Raw genomic sequence first — 19,064 nt, forward strand, 5'->3', positions numbered from 1 at the left:
GATGTTTGGTAGTTTCTTATTATACGAAACATCCTATGTTCAGTAAATTGACAGTTACTCAGTAAGAAGCCAGAGTGAAAAAACAGGAAGGTCATTCGCTTTCATCTGAATTCTGGCAAGAGTATTGGTTGGAAAGGAAGGGGAGAGCAGGGCTCAGTCAGCCTGTGCCTGGAATTCCACACCAGGCTGTAAAGGGGAAAGTGACTGAAAAAGGAGAAGTCTCCAGTGCAAATGCCAGAGTGGTCCTGATAAGAAAATAAGCACAAGTAACGAGCCAAAGTGTCTTCCGAGGGGAAGCTGGTAAGGTAGATAACACAAGATTGTGTGTGTGCACATGCACACAAGTGTACACAGGACAGAACCAGGGCACATAACCTACTTGGTCATCCATTCATTTAACATGTTCATTGAGGGCCTACTATGTGCCAAAGACAGATGAACAAGAGGGTGGACTGAAAAGTGTTAGGAGTGCTAGCACCCTATGTCTAGAGCCAGTGTTTAGAAAAATTCTAAGGATAATAAGAGGCATTTTCCAATTAGCTCAGAGAAATTAGACCAAAGGAAAGGCTGGCCCAATATTAGGGAAGTGTTGGCTTTCAGTTCATTTCTCCTCTCCTCCACCCAGAAGCACTATATAAATGGAAAGCTTAGAACAGACCTGGTTAGGAGGGAATTGAATCCCAAGATAGGCGAGGAGATAGTGGCAAGCACATCAATACTTTAAATGACTGGGTCAGCAGTACCAGGGGCAGGAAACAATCTGCCCTTTTCTCTTGACAGAAGGTGGTTGCCACTGTTGCTGTACATCTTTGTAAGGTGGTGTCAGGACTCCAGGTAACACACACCCCCCGCCCCCCCCCCCAAAGTAGATGGCAGCTGTCTGTGGCCAGGACTGCAGGCTAAGCCCTGCCCTAGAGCACAGCACAGGTGCCATGGCCCATGTGTGCACTCCCATTAGCCTCTCAGAGTCTCAGTTTCTTAGCCATCAGGGCTGAGGTGACTGAGGCTGCCTAGTTGCGAAAGCACCAGGCCAGTCTCTGATGAATCCTAGACTCATTTGTACATATATAGGGTTATACGTTAGGGGGGATGAATTTTTTGTTTCAATCTTCATTTCCTAAATTAATCTCCCTTTTAAGAGTCAGCCTTGCCACCGCTGAGATGATGCAGGAAAAGTACAGACAGACCTGGGCTACAATCTCTTCTTGCCTCTTTGACCTTAGACCAGCATAGTTTTCTCTTCAGTAAAATGTGGACCTTGATACCTTGCCACGAGGTGCTGGTGTGAGGATTACACATAGTAATATTTAAACACTAGGGTAGATTCAGTAAATGCTTCTTCCCTTGAATGAATCACTTCCTACCCCTGGAACTAAACAGAAAGCAGAACGGAGCACTTCTGGGCCCCACAGATGGTGTTGGCTGTGGCAGTCGAGGCTGGACTCCATCAAGGGTTGGTGGAACCTGTGACACTGTCAGGAGAGGGAAGCCAAGGCCAGCTGGAGTCGCTGAGAAGTTTCTTGCTGAAGTTTCCCTGTACACTCTGTACTGGAAAACTTATAAATTGGGTTGCAAAATCATAGTTACTAATTTTGTAGCTTTCTAGAGAACAAAAAAAGGCAGAGATGGGAGATAGAAAAAAATGGGTTTCAGAAACTAGAGATCAAAAAGCTGTGGAAAATTGTAGAAAGGATTAGTTAACGAGTGATGTGAATGCTTTATGAGGATAAAACTAGAAAACACTTGAATTCAGTAAATCATGAAAAAAGCCACATTGTTGAGGTTTGTAGAATAATAATCTGTGTGAGTGTCAAAGTCAGAGTATCTTAATCTCTTTGAAGAGTTTAAAGAACTCTCCAGCATATGCTCTGGTGGGGAAAAGGGACTGAGGACAATACAGCTGGAGAATAACAGCGGGTCACATACAGAGCCAGAGCGCTGAATAATGGATTCGTGTCCAAGGAAGGAAGTGTCAGGTGCTTCCTTGGTGCTCGGCCCTTCCACAAACCAAGTAGGGGAGGAGGATGAAATGAGTCAGCGTGATTGGATCAGGAGCTGAAAATCCTGAGAGGCTGGAAGGCGGCGGGAGCGCCCTGAATGAAGCTGGGCTTCCCTGCGCGGGGTGCGCTGCGGCTCAGTCGGTGTCCAGACGGAGGCGGTGGCGTCAACTGGCCGAGAGGGACACGCTAGCAGCCCACCATGGCCAGCAGGGGACATCTGGGCTTGGCCACGCACCTGCAGGCCGAGCCGGGAAGCGGCGGGCGCTGTCAGATGCCGGAGGCGGGGCTTCGTGTGCTCCTGGGAAGCGGGGCGCAGGGACGCTGAGATGCGCGAGCGGGGGCGGGCGAAAAGTCCAGAAAAACAAGAATGTCGGGCGCGTTCTTCCCCTCCATCACAGTCCTTCCATGACCTTGGTGCAAGAATGGACCATGCTCGAGGGAGCCGCCTCCGCCCTTCATGTCCACTCTGCGCCGCGGGGAAGCGGCTCCCAACGCGCGTCCGCGACCCTAGGGCTAGCCTGGCCTAGGCCACCGGCTGCGCGGTGCCCACGGGACCCAGACACGCTGGCCGGACGAACGGGCGTCGCCTGGCAACAGGGTCGCGACTGGATTGGCTGCGCTCGCTCCCGTGACCGCCCCGGAAGTGGCGTGGGCTCCGGGCCCCGCCCCGGTCTAGGCGGAAGTGGAGCCGCCCGGAGCCATCCGTGTCCCAGGAGCGCCTCAGCCCAGCTGCGCCTCGGCCCATGGCCGCCTACCCGTACCGCCCGGGCCCCGGGGCTGGCCCTTCCGCGGGCGCCGCGCTGCCGGACCAGAGCTTCCTGTGGAATGTCTTCCAGAGGTGCGGCCGGCCGCGCAGGCGCTTGCGGGCCTCCACTGGGTTCTTCTCGGTCTCAGCCCCGGGCCTTCCCCCGCCCCGTGACCCCGGCCTCCAGTCCGACCTCCTTCCTGGTGCCCCAGGCCCCTGTCCCTTGCTCCGTACCCCCACCTTCCATCCTTGGCGTCCTGTCCGGCCCCCTTTCTAGTCCCCCTCGGCCTCTCCCACGCCGGCCCCTGCTCCGTCCCCCCCACCCTTGGCCTTCTCTCCGCCCCCCGCCTTGTCTCCCGCAGTCCCCAGTCCCCTCCCAAGGTGCAGAGCCGCCAGCCGGGGGTCGCAGCCAGCTCGCCCTGGGGCTTGGCCTCCATCCCTCTCCCTTCACAGCCGGTGCCCGGAGTTGCTCCGGGGCGGACGGTCTCCCAGGGATGCTTGTTTAGGGGAGCAGAAACGCAGACTCTTCCCCGGCTGCTGAAATGCCAGCAACCAGGAAAGAAGCCGGGCCGCGGCTGTTGGGCAGGTGACCGTCACCGCAGTGCCTTCCGTCCCTGGTCGTCCTTCCAGCGAACGAATGACCCAAAGTGGAGTGACTCATGATCAGGGAACGACTTAAGTTATCTGAGAGAATCTTTTCCTGCTTGTGAAAAGGAGAAAACCTGGTGCAGGTGGAATTCAGCCAGGCCGAGGGAGGGAGACCTGAGAAAGTGGAGAAGCAGCTTGGGTTTGGGCAGGGAGCGTGCCTAGACAGCGAAGGAGGCAGGCTTCCTTGTTCCCCAGCGGGTCATGGGACTGAGAGGTCGAGCAGCCAAAGGGAAGGGCCCAGGGAAGGAAGAGCCAGAATTAATTTAGGATTGACTGGAGAGTCAAACCTTTGCTTTTGCCCTCTTTTGCTTTTCCTACACTTTGAATCGCTAGCTTAACTGATCTTAATTTTGTAGGGTTGACAAAGACAGGAGCGGTGTGATATCCGACAACGAGCTTCAGCAAGCGCTATCCAATGGTGAGTGGCACCTGGCCATCTGGACTTGTCAGCTGCAAGTCTGACCACCCGTAGTAAATAACCTTCTTCTTAAATTATGTTCCAAATCATTAAGACTTAATTCTCATCTCTGGCCCGTGGTGGAGGAGCTTCTGGCTTATTTTGTCGGGTGGTTTCCTGGTGTTGTGTCGGTGCTGCTCTCAGTCCTTGCCGAGCTGCTGGGGCAACGGCGTGGAGGACACAGGGAAAGCCTGAGGAATGGAGGCTGGGGTGTCGGCTTTAGGAGCGCAGGGAGCCTGGCTTTGTACGGCAGACATCCTTCAGGTTTGTCGAGGGCTGTTGAATTTCTCAGGTGACTGCGTCTTGTGACTCCTCTGGAGCGGGGCATCAAGGCCCCAGAGACACCGATGGGGAAGCAACTAAGGCTACTGGAGGCTCTGACAGCCGGATCGCGGGGAGGTGGGCTTCCCAGTGGGGGATGCTAGTCATTCAGACGTGGGTGAGAGGGTTTCAGCTCTTGGTGCTGGTGCTGGGAGCTCACCGTGGAGTCGCCTTTTTGCTGGTTTCAGCATGATTAATCCATGGAAGTACTACTGGAGATCTTGATTCCATAAGTACCTGGCTGTGTGGCCCTTTTTTTAACCCCTCAGATGCCACTGTCTTTTCTGATTCTTACGTTTGTGGTGCCGTCCAGAGGCGTGCCATTTAAGCCAGAAGGGGGTTGACTTTAAGCGGTAATGAAGATGTTGAAAGGCTCACCTTGCCTAGTGGGCGCAGCTGGTGGCGTAGCAGGCGGACGCTGCCTCACAGCCCTGCGCGGGGCGCGCAGCGCGGATGTTCCCTTTGTTACTCCTGGTGGATTGGTGTTTACAGGTTAACACAGGTAATGTTTTCCCTGGAGGCAGTCAGTGCTGCTTCCAGTTCAGATGGTTGTTAAAGCAGGTGGTTCTTTGCTCTGTCAGAACATAATCTTGAATCAGGAGCCTGCTGGAGAGAGAATTTTGACAGAATTGCCCACAGGATGTTCAGCCCACCATTGCTAAGATGCTTTGAAATCGATACCTGGTTTAAGCCCACCGAAAAGTGTGTATCAGGAGCGTCTCACAGCGGCCCTGTAGAGTCACTTTTCTTGATTTGCCCTGCGGGATTCCCTCAGCTTCTGTTGGGGCGATGTAAGAACTTGCCCCATGAAGCGGGTAGTAGCTTAGCCCTGAGAGGGCCGGGCGTGGCAGCCCCCCTTCCCGCCACGTGGCCGCCTCTCTCCTCCCTGGGGGTGTGGTGCTTCTTGTGTGGAGCAACTGTGATGGTTGTCCTGTCTTATTTCGTTTGTCTTAACCTGAATCTTTTAACCAGTCACATTTTCTCTTCAAATTAGCTGCTAAAAATTTTAAATTAGATTTCTGGCTCGCCAGTACCATGAGCTTAGAATTTTAAGAGGTGAATTTTACTGATAGTCTGAGACCCCTAACTTTCGTATGCTTTTCTCCTCCCATCCAACATGACCATAGTTTGCTTTCTTTTGCTGTGCCGTGACTATCTTGTACATTCCGTTAGGCCCTTTCTGCAGGAAGGCAGGTTGTGAATGGGTACAGCTCTCTCGTCCTTGCACAGCCCCAGAGTGCGCAGTAAGCGCTCAGGCTGAGAGCAGGACCAGACTCCGGGTGTGAGCCTGCACAGCCAGGCGCTCGGCCCACCCCTGTGCTGTCCCACCTGTGTCTTCCCGTTGGCGCCCCGAAGCATAGGTGCCCCGTGGCTCCCACCGCTTGCCGGGCTCTGCTCCTTCCACCCGGGATACCTGCCTTTCCTCGAGGCACCCGCGGCACCTTCCTTTCCTGAATGCTGCCCTTTTCCTCCTCCTGGTTCCGCTGGAGTCGTTTTGCAGCAGTCTCTGGCTACTGGGCGTCAGCTTTTGGAGGAAGCTGGTCGAGCTGGTCTCTTGTTTGCAGTTGTGTCGTGTCACCTCGGTCACCAAGGATGGACACAAGTCAGTTCTCTTCACTGTCCTCGAATTCCCACAGCTGATACGATTGGAGTTATTTTGACTTTTGATTTCTCCCCCAGGATTGGGCTTCTTTTTTCATATTAGGACTAGAATATTGAGCTATTTCAGGAAATCAGTTTAATTAGCTTATTACTGGTGGGAAAATTGGAGGTTCAAAGTAGCATGGTTTCTCTCTGCAGTGAGATCTGTGCCTCTGATGCGCTCTGTTAAAACCCAACTGAAACCGCCCTGAAGAAGTACTCGTGGGTCCTGTACACTGAGTCCTTTATGCAACTTGTTTCCCCAGGAGCGCGTCTGAAAATGACTGCTTGGTTAAGAGGTGTGAATAGAGACAGGACTGTCTTGCCTTCTGTTTGAAATAACATGTCACAAACTGTCTTCAGTTAGGTACTTTTTTTTTTTTAATTTTTACTTTCACATTGTTCTTTGGAATTACAGGAAATTAATTTTGCTCAAGCCTCTTTTTTTGTGCTTCTGTAGGTTTACGTTGACATAACATATTGATGTATTTTAAGGAGGCATTTTTCAGCTGGACTTTAAATAGTAATAAGTCATGTATTCTTTTAGAGGTATTTTTAGCAAAATAGATTTGAGCTCTTCTGGAGGTCCCGTATTGAGTAGCAGCGAGAGAGATCAGACCACATAAGCCGACAGTTCCCTGCCGACTGAGCATCGGGTCACCTCACTGTCACTCCGTCATAGGCCCAGCTTACGAGGCAGCGGAGGGTCTGGGTTTAGCTTCTTCACCCTGCACCTGCTGTGCTCAGAGCCTGCACGTCCCCGAGGAGGGCCTGCCTGTGTGGCTACTGGCCACCGCCTGGAACATGCTGCCCCTTTGCCTGGGCAGCTCATGCTCCCACTGCAGCTGCGGCAGGCACGTGCCCCCCCCCCCCCCCCCCCGGTGCCTGGAGCTTCCCTGGTTGACAACACACGCGAGGTGTGGTCTCAGCTTTCGGTGGAGGATTAGGGGCGCCCTGTGCAACTCCCCGGGAAGCGGGTGCCTGGTCCCCCCGGATTTTTCCCCATGCCTTTTCCCTCTGCTGATTTTACTCTGTGTCTCTTGCTGTAATAAACTGACTGTGAGTTTTGTGAGTCCTAGCGAGTCATCAAGCCTGCGGTGTGGTCTTGGAGGCCCCCAGCACAGCCTGTTGTATCTGCTTGTCCCAGAAACTTATGCAGCAGAGTTTCAGGTGGAAGCAGAGGAAGACGGGGTTGGCTTTATTCCACGACCTCGGCCTTGGGCAGATCACGCTCTGGGACAACTGGAGGCTTAGCCCCTCCCCCTCGGGCCCAGCCCATGTCCACCAGGTCCCACATTGCCTGGTACAGAACCGGAGACATCACTCATCTATCAGAATGGAGTGTACAGAGTTTCACTGTGAGACACTTAGGTTGTTTCTGATTTTCTTCAATGTAAATACTGTAGTGATTTCATAGAACAAGTTTCTAGAAGTGGCATTTATCAGATCAAAGGCTGTAGGTGGTGTTACGGCTATTGATGGTGTTCAGATTGCCTTTAGAAAGGCCATATTTCCAGTCGTGGCTCTTTGAGGCCGTAGTTGAAGGTGACTGGTGGGATACAGAGTTTGTGACCCTGAAGAGGCACCAGTGTCCGGGCCGATGCCATGCGAGCCCGTAGAACTGCTCTCACCCCTTCCTACTTGGCTCCTCTTTCGGGAAGAAATGCCCAGAAGGGCTGGGAGTCCCAGATCTGATGCAGTAAAGTGGAAGGAGATCGCCAGTGGTGCTGTAAAAAAAAGTCTGGTTTTTTTCCCCAAAGATTCCAGGTAAGCAGGTATTTCAGCGTGCGTTTGCTGGATGCCATGACGACTCAGCCCATTATCTCTCACTGAAGTCCAAGTTTGTAGTAACAGGATGCGATTTCAAGAAAGAAAACTCTCTGGAGAGCAAAAAGACAGAATATATTATCACAGAGCAGAGCGGGGGTTTTTCTCATTTGAGAAGGGATCAGATATAAATTCTTTAAATCATCTGTGTGCTTGAGGGTTACAGGGGAAAATGCTAAGTGTCCTGATGTTGACCCACCCCCTCAGTGGAGCTGCGACCCACTCGTACCCAAATTATGGGTGAAAAAAGTTATGTGTACTCAGTTTACATGGAAAAAAACTGTGTGTGTTTCTGTTTTCTTTGGTCTTTCCAGATGAAATTGAGGCAAGACTTACAGGAACAGAGACCATATCTTGTATTTCTAAGTAAAAGTCTGACAGGAAATCTCCCGCAAGCTGGTGGTTGTGACATTGCTAGACATGTTGGTTACTGGGAATGTTTGAAATTGGGGCTGGCCTGGAAAATCGGGGGGAGGGTCACGGGCGCTGAAGGGAATCTCGCTGCTCAGTGTGTCCTGTGTTTCCAGCAGGCTCTGTTAGACGTGCTTCTCCACATTGCAGTGCGTTTTCTTACAGAAAACTGCAGATTTTCAGGCTGGCGCTCCAGTGTGTTTAACACTTAGTATAACTGGAGTACTAAATGTTGCCCTCACTAGGGGCTGTGAAGCTTTGATGTTTAGTCTGAGAACCAGGCCACAGGGCTTGGCATGAGCTAAACAGTCACTTAACTGTTGGCTGTTGTGATTATCCCTTGGTTTCCGTGGAGGGTCAGGCCCCGTTTGGGTAACAGGGACGGGCCGGGGAGACACCAGGAGCCTGTCTCCACCTCCCAGGCTGGGCGGCCTGCGGGTCTCCTCCCCGCCCCTGACTCGGCCCGGGGCGACCTGCCGCTCTCCCGAGCCTCACGGCCCTGCAGCTCGGCCGTGGGTCCCTCTGGTCCACGCCTCCCTCTGCCTGGCCGTCACCGCGGAAAGCGCCTGGGTTTGCATCATCACTTAACTGTTTTTCTTGTGTCACTTCTGTTTAAAGCGCGTTCGGCCGAGTCCTTTGCCAGCGTGGCCAGGGACGCACCCCAGCTCACAGTCGGCATGGGCAGTGGGCGCAGGCCACTCAGCGGGGCGGTCACTGTGGACTCTCAGGTCACAGCCTGCGTCAGAGGTGGAGCGAAGGCAGGAAGGAGTCCAGCAGCTGCGTTTGGTTTCTCGGGCTCCTGGTCCTGGTGGGTCATCTCCTGCGGAAACACCAGCCGGGGCGTGAGCAGCTAGAAAGTCAGAAACGGTGAAGAAGCGACGCCCTTCGGGGCATGGAGTCCCCCTCTTTCTCTTGGCTTCTCTGTAGCACAGTTTCTTTGTACGCTGGTTTTCAACGATGCTGACCTTTTCTGATACCTTTATAGACATCCTCCTGCCTGCCATCCCCCAAACGCCTGTAAAGTCTGCAGAGATGCTCACCCAGTGCACAGGGGTCCCCGCTGCGGGCCAGGCTTGGGCCAGGCTCAGGGCGCCCGTGGAGGAGATGGAGGGACCGAGGGGCCTGGGTGCGGGGCGCTCAGGAGGGCTCCTCTGAGGAAGCCTCGTATAAACGGAGGCGTAAGGAGAGGCAGGGGTCCAGGTGAAGGTGTGCGTGTGTTTGGGGGGCCATGCTTGCTAGACGTCGGGAGAAGCGCGTGTGGGCCAGGTCGGGGACGTGCTCCAAGCCCAGTGGTCGCGGCCGGGCAGGAAGGGTGCTGCCTCATGTGTGGCCAGGGGATGGGACTCTGCCACCCAGAGCTCAAACCGTCTGTAGAGAGGGGAAAATGGGGGGATGAGGAGAGATGCTGGTCTCCCGCCCCATAAAAATGTTTTTACATTGTTTTTAGTGAGTATAAAAATTGGTAAAGGTGCAAATCACTCTGAAAACAGATCCTTGGGCATAAAGGTCCCTGGTGAGCATTCCATCATCACAGTGGATAAATGGTTCTCAATCGTCAAATCCATCAGTGTCAACAGTCCCCTTTAAAATAGATATTCGATAACATCCCCATTACTGCTCTGAAGTGAATCGTGGAATAACGTGTCCTGCCTTTTCACAATTTTAGAGAAAATAGTATGCTGCGCAGACTGTCATTTGAGGAGAAAAACGTAAAGCGTGGTTTCACGGTGCGCTGTCCAGCAGGGTCGCTGCACGACGTGTGCAGCTGCACCGGTCCTGGGAGCGGTGGTGCCCTTGGGGTGGGATTTTCTGAAGTGGTAGCTGGTGACGTTCTTAGCACAGCTAAGTGCCATTTTCTCAGCTTACCTGGTGCTGTGGCCCTGGGAAGTTCAGTGAGTATTAAAATGGCATCTCTTGGTTATAAAGTGAACAAGAGTGAGCTTCCAGGTGCAGGTCTTCCTGAGCAGCTTTGAATGTCTGGGTGGACCTGAGCAATTCTCCCGGCAGTGTGGATAGGACCTGACTGACCCATCGTCCTGGGGGCGGCGTCCCCTGTGGAGAACCGTGGCTCTAGGGTCTTGATGTTGAAAGCTAATTACTTATTTTCTCTGGCTTCTGGGGTTACAGACTGGGGATTCAGAGTTTCTTCTCTTTCTTAATCTCTGCTGTTTGTTTCAGGCACCTGGACTCCGTTTAATCCAGTGACGGTCCGGTCGATCATATGTAAGTAGCGGCAACACACCCTGCCTGTGCTTCTCACCTGATTTCTCTTCCGGAACTGCCACCCGGCCCGGCCCTTCACTGAGCCTTTACTTTGAGTTGACTGTCCAACCCGTCCTTCCTTTCTCAGTCTAAAGGTCTCACATAGGCTTCACACACAGTCACGTCTTGCTTGCCTGTTGACTAGAGGAAGCGTGCGAGTTCTCGTGTGAAATGGCTCTGAACTGGAATGTGCTTGTGACCAAACCAAGATCACGCAGATGACCTGAAAAGAGACCAAACGGTGTATTACTTTCTCTGTAGCAGTGTTTCAGACTGAGTGTTTATCCATGGTGCCTGCAGTTATATGTAAATGTAGTTACAAGTTCTTTCTTATTTGGACCTGGAATTAGGCTGATTTTCTTTCTCAATGAAAGGCGGGCCTTACTAAAAGAAAATCTGAAGCCAGTATCTTGTTCTCCTCAGAGTAGAGGCCTCCCTCGCCCGAGGACTCTTCTGAGCCCCCACTCGGGACTCGGGTCTGCCGCGGGACGGGCGGCTCCAGGAATGGGACCCGGAGCTGAGAGGGTTGGGGTGGGCCCCTCGACAGCTCTGCACTGCGGCTCTGGCTCCTTCCTGAGCGCGGGTGCGCCCTGCCGCCGTCGTGCTTTTGAGGAACCTCCTTCAGTGTAAAGCGTTTTTATTGCGGCTCCACCAGGGTGTTTGGCTCGCACGCCTCACGCCTGCCTAGCACGATTTAGGGCTGTGGCTGGGTCACCGCCAGCACCTGGGGACGTGCTGGCCGAACAGCAGGCTGGGTCCCGGAGGAGCCAGGCCCGCGGAGGGTTGGGCGCGCCTCTGCTCTAGGTTCTTGCTGATTCACGCCCTTCCGTCTCAGCCATGTTTGACAGAGAGAACAAGGCCGGCGTGAACTTCAGCGAGTTCACCGGTGTCTGGAAGTACATCACGGACTGGCAGAACGTCTTCCGCACCTACGACAGGGACAACTCGGGCATGATCGACAAGAACGAGCTCAAGCAAGCCCTCTCAGGTTTTGGTAAAACACTTGTCTTGGCTGCGTAGCTCTTTCATTTTGGAGCAGGGCCATAAGGTTTATCTTGTTACTGAGTTCAACTTAATGATTTTTAAAGCAGTCTATGTGAAATTTTTGTTTACATCACACAGTTTTATATTTTCATGTTACTTATATCGTGAAGGCTTGTATTTGACTTGGAGGCTTCTATACGGTTTTTCATCCAAAATGAGATAAGGGCTATGCAGTAGTTTGTCTTTTGTGAAGTGGAGTGATGTCACAGGCACATTGAGAATGTGGCTTTTGAAACAATTTAAAGTGAACAAGTCAAAATAAAACAGTGTAGGACTGTTTGTATCTCCTGACATGAAAATACCCAGAAAGAAGATAGAATGCCCACAGGGGACGAGCTCGTGAGTTGCGTGGAGCGTAGGCCTGAGTGTGGAAGCTCCCATTCTCAAGTGCATGTCAGCACGTGTGCCACGTGCCTGCCAGCCTGAGCGTGTGCCGTGCTCTGAGCAGTGTTCCCGTGGTGCCTTCCAGAGCGCGTCAGCGGGCCTTCTGGTCCAGCGTGCACCTGGGCCTGAGGGGAACTTGGGATTTGTTATTTATGGAGGGAGGACGGTAGCCGTTACACCAAGATTCTGGTTTGTTTGACATTCACTGGGCCCTCTGTTCGCAGGGCCCTTCTGTCAGATTACAATGTACTTTATTCTGACTAGTTCAGCGTTAAATAATATAAAGTACATTTTGGTTCTTGTGGTTGTTCATGTGCTTCTCCCCTCCCCCTCTCTTTCTCTGGGCGTGTCCTTTATGGCTGTCCTCTCCGGTTTCTCTTTCTTGCTTTAGAGGCTCTGGGACCCCACAGGAAGTTTGTGTTGTGAGCCTGCCACGTGTGGGTCAGGCTTTGGGCAGGACATTGACCTCAGGTTCTCTGAATTGAAACTTGGATTGCAGCTGACCTTCCTGTGCCTCAGGTGGGGGGCTGGGAGGGGGGTGGCCCCCACAGAGCAGTCCTGGGCAGGAGGGAGCCGGAGGCCTGGCCGGCTGGAACCTGGACCCTATGAGTTAACTTCCAGACTGGTGACCTCAGGTGCCACCGAACACAGTGTTTCTAACCTTGTCAGGCCCCGGAGCCCTCTTTTGACTTAGTGCCAGTGACCGTCGCGTCCTGGGAGCTCAGGTTGGAAATGCGGAGGTCGACAAGCCCTGGTCAGACCGGGGACATTTGTGGCTGTGGTAGGTCAGCGGTGGTCCCTCAAGGTCAGGAGCTGACAGGCCCTGTTGAGCTGGGCAGAGCCGAGATCCCTCCTGACTTGCAGCTCTTCCTGGAAAAAGTAAATATCCCGTTGCAGCATTTCTTCAGTTACTCCCAGAAGTTTCTGCCTGGGATCGGTGCGCCGTTTCCTAGCGCCTTGTCTGGAGCCTGTTCTTCCCCGCAAGGGCATTGTCGTCCTTCACAGGTTACTTGTGAGCAACTGTTAGGAAATGTGCCCCGGGAGTGAAATTTCCTGTTTTGGTTTCACCCCTAAGAACAAGCGTCTGTCGGCCAAGCTGGGGGCTGTGTTGTAGCTCAGCAGATGCGTGAGGGAGTCGGGCGTGCGGGGGGAGGTCAGGCCCTAAGGTGTCCTCTGACCTCTGTTAGTGCCACACAGGGCCTCAGGCCTGCCCTGGCGGGGCTGTGTGACTGACCAGCGCACCCGCTGGATTTGATGGTCCATCCGTTCATTTTTTAGGCTCTTATTCCTAGTATGTGCTACATGCCAGGTGCAGAGACCTGGAAGTAAGAAGGTGCATAAGGCCTGGGCCTCACACTCTGCTAGTGGGGGGGGCTGACAGCCCCATCCCCAGCAAACGCCCCCGTCCTGCACCCAGCCCCTGGCAGCCCAAGGCCAATGTGGTTTTTATAAGGAATTTCACGAGAGTGTAGTGAACCGTCACTTCCTCCTTGCTCGCTTTCACCCACTTTCCATCTTCCTGCTGCACTTGCTCCGCCCCCCTTTTCACGCTGAGGAGTCCAAGCCGGCACCCTGTCACTTCGTCCCTGGAGCCCGAGCCTTTGGCTCCCCTGACCAAGTTAGCGGTGTGTTTACGGCCGGGTCGGCTGAGTTAGGCCCCGGCAGGTCTACAGCAGCCTCCGCCCCTTTCTTGGTGCTGTTGGCTCCGTGTAGACACGGGTGGTGCCCTGATCCGGATCTGTCCTTTGCCATGGTCACTGACTGGCGCCCGGCTTTGCTCCTGGTGCTGAGAGCGGGCACTGGATGCCCCGTGGACGTTGCTGGTTCTCAGGAAAGAAGGGCTTGTTCCCCCCACTGGGCATCTGTGCCCCGGAAGTGCAGCAGCGGGGCCGGGGGACACACAGGGAGGGGGCCAGCAGCGTTTCCACCTGCCTCACTGACCCTAAAATGGTCTGCTGAGGGGGGTTCACGTCTTGGGTTTTGGAGGGGGGAGCGGGCCAGAGGTCCGAGAGTCCCGGCAGCCGGCGGAGCCCTGTCTGATTCCGGAGCTCTGCTCTCCCTGCCGCTGTGTCTTTGTCACCATCTCGTGTGTCCTTTCCCAGCCTGGGCAGGAAACCATTGCACAGCGATGGCTTGGGCGGGCACTGCCCTGTCACCATGTCCCAAGCTCACCCTCACCAGCCGGGCCTCTGTCTCTCTGGGCCACAGGCACCGGTGCCGGGCGTGAGGGGGCGCCCATCCAGCACCCGCCCGTCTCTCTTTTCTAAGTCGGGGTCCTGTCTTCTACTCACCTGCAGGGCAGGGGGCCCTGGATTTAAGTCACAGGAGGCATAGAGCGCGCTGACCACTCTGGAAAGTACTGTCACGTGTTTGCATGTGTGACTCTTTTTCAGTAGAGTGATGATGAAGTGCCTGTACAGGTAATTAACTGTGACGTTCACTCAGACAGTAGGTGTGCATATCCTTGCAAAGATTCCAGCGAGGCTGAAAACCAGTAAAAATATGTTGGCACCTGGATCTTGTCTCCTGAATAAGTAAGGAAACCTCGGTCACACAGGTGGTGAGGTTAGGAGGGAAGGAAGGGGAAGGGCTTAGAGCCGCCCCGGGGCGTCCTTGCTGGAGGCCTTCCAGGACGCCCAGCAAGCTGAAGGTGGAGTCAGGGACTCTGCCGTCACCTGGGTGACCCTTCGAGGGCTTCAGTCTGTGTGCGGCCGCCTTACTCCTCACGGCCTGACTGAGGTGGAGGAGGGGCCGTCAGTCAGCCTCCTCGCTCCTGGGCGCCTCGTTCCTCCTGCGGGTTTAGCTGGCGAAGCCTCCTCCAGCAGCGAGTGACCCAGGGCAGCCGAGTGTCGGGAAAGTCAGCAGTGAAGGGCTTCTAAGGAGGCTAGCTCCGCAGCGGTCCGGAAGGCCCCTGGGCCGAGGGGCGTGGCCCTGGGGTTGGTGAGAACTAGTGACTGGGTGACTCGGGACCCTCCAGGAAGGGGCTGCTGCTCTCTGAGTGAGCCCCTCCTCGCACAGTGGCCACCAGGCTCTCAGTGTGTTGCAGTGCGCTTGCACCTGGGATCCCTGGGGCGCGTGTCGTGTTCTCGGGAGGGAGAGGCTGGGGCCTGGGGAGCGAGCGTGTGTGCTGACTCCGCTCTCCTCCTCCAGGGTACCGGCTCTCTGACCAGTTTCACGACACCCTCATTCGGAAGTTCGACAGACAAGGACGGGGGCAGATTGCCTTTGACGACTTCATCCAGGGCTGCATCGTCTTGCAGGTACCGGCTGCGCGGGGCCCGCAGGCGCTGACTGCGGGAAGGGGTGGGATGACGAAGCAGGGGCGCAGGAGTCAGACACGTAAAACTGGTTCCGGAACTTAGAGGAGTTAGTGTGCTGTTTGGAGGAGTAGCTAGTTGCTCTGTTAGACGGAGGTGCAGACAGCAGGGCCCCTCCTGCCCTGGAAACACCGGGAGCTGTCCATTTGGAGGGGATCCGGTGGGCTCTTTCCATGCATACCCCGGTATTTTGGTGTATTTCATTATGAGAATCGGGTGAGCTTCTGTCGTGTGCGCTGCAGGCTCCTAAGCTAGGAGCTGTGCCCTGAGCGCAGGGGGCCCTGTTTGGGTGTTAGAAACAGTGTCTGGCGGGGCTGGTGATCCCAGTGACCGCCGCCTCACGGTTCCCTGCGCTGCTTCTGTGGTTCCCTCTGCGGCCTCACTGCTTCACCCAGGAGAGAACTAAGTGCAGGCCCAGAGGAGCCCTCCTAGGATGGAGGGCGGGAGCCCTCGAGCCGCCCTGGCTGTTCCCACACAGGCCCTGCTCCTGTTTCTCGGTAGGGAGCCCAGTTCCATAGGTTTAAGCTTTAGAAATGCAGTGAATTGGTATAAACCCTCATGTCTTTCAAAACTTTCTTTTTTGACAAATCTCAAAAAAAAAAAAAAAAATAGCAGAGACAACAGTATAATGAACCCATGTGCCCATTATTTAGATTCAGCAGTTATCAACTCATGGCCAAGTCCACGTAAGACTCTGTGACACCCTCCCTCTTAATTCTGTCACAATTCCATTTATGGGAAGCGAATGTGTTTTCCCTAAGTATTTCAGTAGAACCGATCCCTGAAAGATATCCTCGCAGTTTGCATTCAAATCGAGGTTCCATCTTGTTGGTTTTAGAATCCACAGAGGGGTGTGCTAGGCATGAGGTTATCAGTATAATTTGGAATTTGGGAAAGCATTCTCAGGTTTTCTCCCCGTTAAAGCGATAGTTCAGTAAGTGAAGTTTCTCTGCCTGGTCTGCTATCCTGATTTCTTTCCCGGGGAATCTGGGCCCATCAGTCCCTGTCCTTCAGTGACTTGGAGAGCCAGGTCTGTTAGCATTTAAGCCTCACGTCTCTGAAAAGCGGAGAGCCTTACCCCGTCTCTCCCTCTCAGGGTCTGGTGAGGCAGGATTACGTGTTTGCAGTGTTGTCGGCACACGTTAGGAACAGGTGTAGCGTGAAAGTCTCTCACTAGGATCTGCGTCTGGATCGCTATGGGCTTAGGATTTTCATCTGAGGTTATGTCCCATAAGTGACCACCTGATCCTTATATCTCTGCGTAAGCAAGGGTCCTCGCATGTCAGCTTTCAGCCCCCAGAGTAGCAGGATCTGAGTCCCCTGAGAAGCTCACGCGGTGCCTCTGCCAGGAGGCTGGCCGTGGCCTCTGGGCCGTGCTGGAAGCCGGCTGCTGGTCCTGCTCCCTCCCACCCGTGGAGAAGGAGCCTAGACGCTGGACAGAGGTGGGGACTCGGAAAGGAAAGGCTAAGCTGCAGGCCACATGTAAAAAGTCCTCAAAAGCCCTCAAAAGCGTTTTCTTTCATCTGCCTCTTTCCAAAAAGAAAAAGGCTTTTTGAAAATTGTTTTCTACAAAGCAACATGGAAACCTGTAGAAATCTTGGGAAAAGACAGTTAAGTGTAAAGAAAGGGAAGTCACCCATCGGTCTCCGGCGGGAGGTTGCTGCCGCTGGTGGTTTCTGTGGTGTGTGTCACGCCGGCGGCTCACACACAGGAAGCTCCTGGGTAACGCCTGTGCGGACTGTCACCTGTGTCAGCCCGTGTGTGGTTGGCCGTCAGCCTGCCCAGCACAGGAGCGGGGCGGAACTGGAGAGACTGAGGTCCAGGAGACACGGCTCACGGGCCAGGCTGCAGCCTTGCTCTCGGCCCCTGGGCAGGTGGGCGGGCGACCACCAAGGTCACGATGAGCCTGGGGCACTGTCTTCTGTCAGCAGGATTCTTCAGAGCCTGCCATGGTTGCCCAGCGTCTGTCATTTGGGGTGGCGCTTACCTAACCATCCCTGCTCTCGGGCGGCCAGGCTTGTGAACAGACTGAGGTGGCGCCCGGGGGGTGTGGTCAGACAGGAGGGGCTCGGGCATCAGGTAGGAGGTGGGTGGGCAGCAGAGAGAAGGAGGGGGGGAGGGGGGTCTGTAGCAGGGGTGGGGGGGCGTCGGGCAGGAGGAGGTGGGCGGGCAGGTCCTGAGTGGGGAGGGGGGCTGGGCATCAGCCAGGGTCCTGGGCTGGCACAAGGAGATCCTGCCCTTCTGGCTCTGCGCTGGGCTTCCCCTGTTGGGCAGCAGGTTCTAAAGAAGGAGCTCAGTGGGGGCTGGTTTCCCTTTGTCCTGAGCGGCACGTGGCCAGAGCAGAGGTGAGCCTTCAGGGAGGCCCCCCAGGAGAACAGTCTTAGAGTGGGAAGGGAGGACCCAGGCTCACCACCATGGACTTGGGAAGCCAGGTTCCGGGGCCACAGGGCTCTGCCAGGACCCAGGGCCGCGGTGTGTAGTGGAGCTGCACTGGCGGCCCGCCCGCCTACCCGCTGCTGTCCTGCCCCTGCATCTCCAGGGTGGACCGGCCTGGCTTTTGAGGGTGGCCGAGGGCACCTCGCCCATGCCCCTCTGCGGGCAGAGACATGAATGCTTCTGAAATTGGGTTCCTGAATGCCCTTGTACCAGTACAGTTGGTTCCTTCTGTTTGATAAGTATTAGATCTAAACACCTGTTGTTTTTTCCTCAGAGGTTGACAGATATATTCAGACGCTATGACACGGATCAGGACGGCTGGATTCAGGTGTCATATGAACAGTATCTTTCCATGGTCTTCAGCATCGTATGACACTGGCCTTCTGCAAATACCAACGGGACTTACGGAAAAAAAGACTGAAAATGCCAAATCTCTCACCTGTAACGAAATGGTACGCAGATGAGTTAGATACTGCTCTTCCTTTAGATTTTGTATAATTACTCCTTGGGGACCAGTACATACGTGGATAAGCGGGTTGATGTTTTGCAGTTGTAACGGTAGTTACGTCATTACTTAGGTTCACACATTTGATTTGAGGCTGTTTAATTGTGCCATGAGGTAAGATATAATAATGTTACAGGGACTCTGCTTGCAAAAAACTCATCATGTGCTTTTCTAGATAGCTCCAGTTCTAGAGTGGAAATACTTTATTAGCCAATAGGAATTTTAAATAATACGGAACTTGCACAGAAGGCTGCTCACGTGCCTTACTTTTTAAGGGGGTTTATTGTATTCATTGGAATATGCAGCGTAAGCAATAAAGCACATGTGCCCTTGTCCCCATCCATCTCAGCTGTGCTCACCTGGAGCTCCGAGGGGTCCGGCACCTTCTGGGGTGTGCCCTGGCTTGCTCGTGGAAATCCCGAGATTCATCCATCCTCTATGACAGGAGGTGGTTTGCATTTCCTGAAACTTCTTTGGAAATACAAACCCAAATTTGATTTAGAAGGGAATGGGTTTTCTTTCACTTACTAATGATGCACCTCTGTGCCCTCTGATGGACTGTTAATTACGGTTTTTCACACATGAAAGCGGAAGGAGGGATGCAGTCAGCCCCCCACGTGGTGGGCGCACAGCCAGTCCCAGGGTGGCCCTGTGCCCGTCCACACGGAATCGCTTTAGGCTCTTTCTGTCCCCTCACCCTTTAAGTGTGCTTCCCCAAACCAGGATTTGGGGTGGGGGCTCTGAGGATGTTGGGATTCTGGGTGGGTGTCAGTGATCTATAAATGGGTCTGGGGCATCAGAAATTGGGTATCCGTGGGGTCTGTTTTGGAGGACCTGTGCTGGTTGGGGATGGAGCCTGGGGGCTGTGGGTTTCTTATCTGTGGTGTCTGATTACAAGGAATGTCACTGACCACACTATGTGGGGTTGAGGTAAAGAATCTGTGTGGCTCAGACTGGCCTTGTGAGCTCATGGAGGAGGGTCCAAGGGGGTCTCTGAGGATCTCCACGCCTTTCCATTTGAGTGCCTCTCTGTACTTCAACACACTTGTGAGGACACCAGCCCACG

At 54.2% G+C, this 19,064-nt stretch overlaps 1 protein-coding gene across 3 annotated transcripts; it reads left to right on the top strand.

The window, feature by feature from the left end:
- The first annotated feature begins 2,657 nt into the window (after positions 1 to 2,657).
- PDCD6 (programmed cell death 6) lies at positions 2,658 to 18,333 on the top strand. Of its 3 annotated transcripts, XM_082382963.1 has the most exons (7): positions 2,697 to 2,838; positions 3,199 to 3,331; positions 3,750 to 3,811; positions 10,229 to 10,273; positions 11,148 to 11,306; positions 14,891 to 15,000; positions 17,768 to 18,333. In XM_082382963.1, the coding sequence occupies exons 2-7, from the start codon at positions 3,288 to 3,290 to the stop codon at positions 17,864 to 17,866; spliced, it is 519 nt and encodes a 172-aa protein (XP_082239089.1). In that variant the 5' UTR covers positions 2,697 to 2,838; positions 3,199 to 3,287; the 3' UTR covers positions 17,867 to 18,333. The 3 variants fall into 3 exon arrangements, with proteins under 3 accessions (XP_082239087.1, XP_082239088.1, XP_082239089.1); XM_082382961.1 differs by lacking the exon at positions 3,199 to 3,331 and having other exon boundaries at positions 2,658 to 2,838; XM_082382962.1 differs by lacking the exon at positions 3,199 to 3,331 and having other exon boundaries at positions 2,659 to 2,838; positions 11,148 to 11,300.
- Positions 18,334 to 19,064: the final 731 nt, after the last annotated feature.

The sequence above is a fragment of the Balaenoptera borealis genome, assembly GCF_965194805.1.
Source record: "Balaenoptera borealis genome assembly, chromosome: 2".
In the NCBI taxonomy this organism is placed as follows: Eukaryota; Metazoa; Chordata; class Mammalia; order Artiodactyla; family Balaenopteridae; genus Balaenoptera; species Balaenoptera borealis.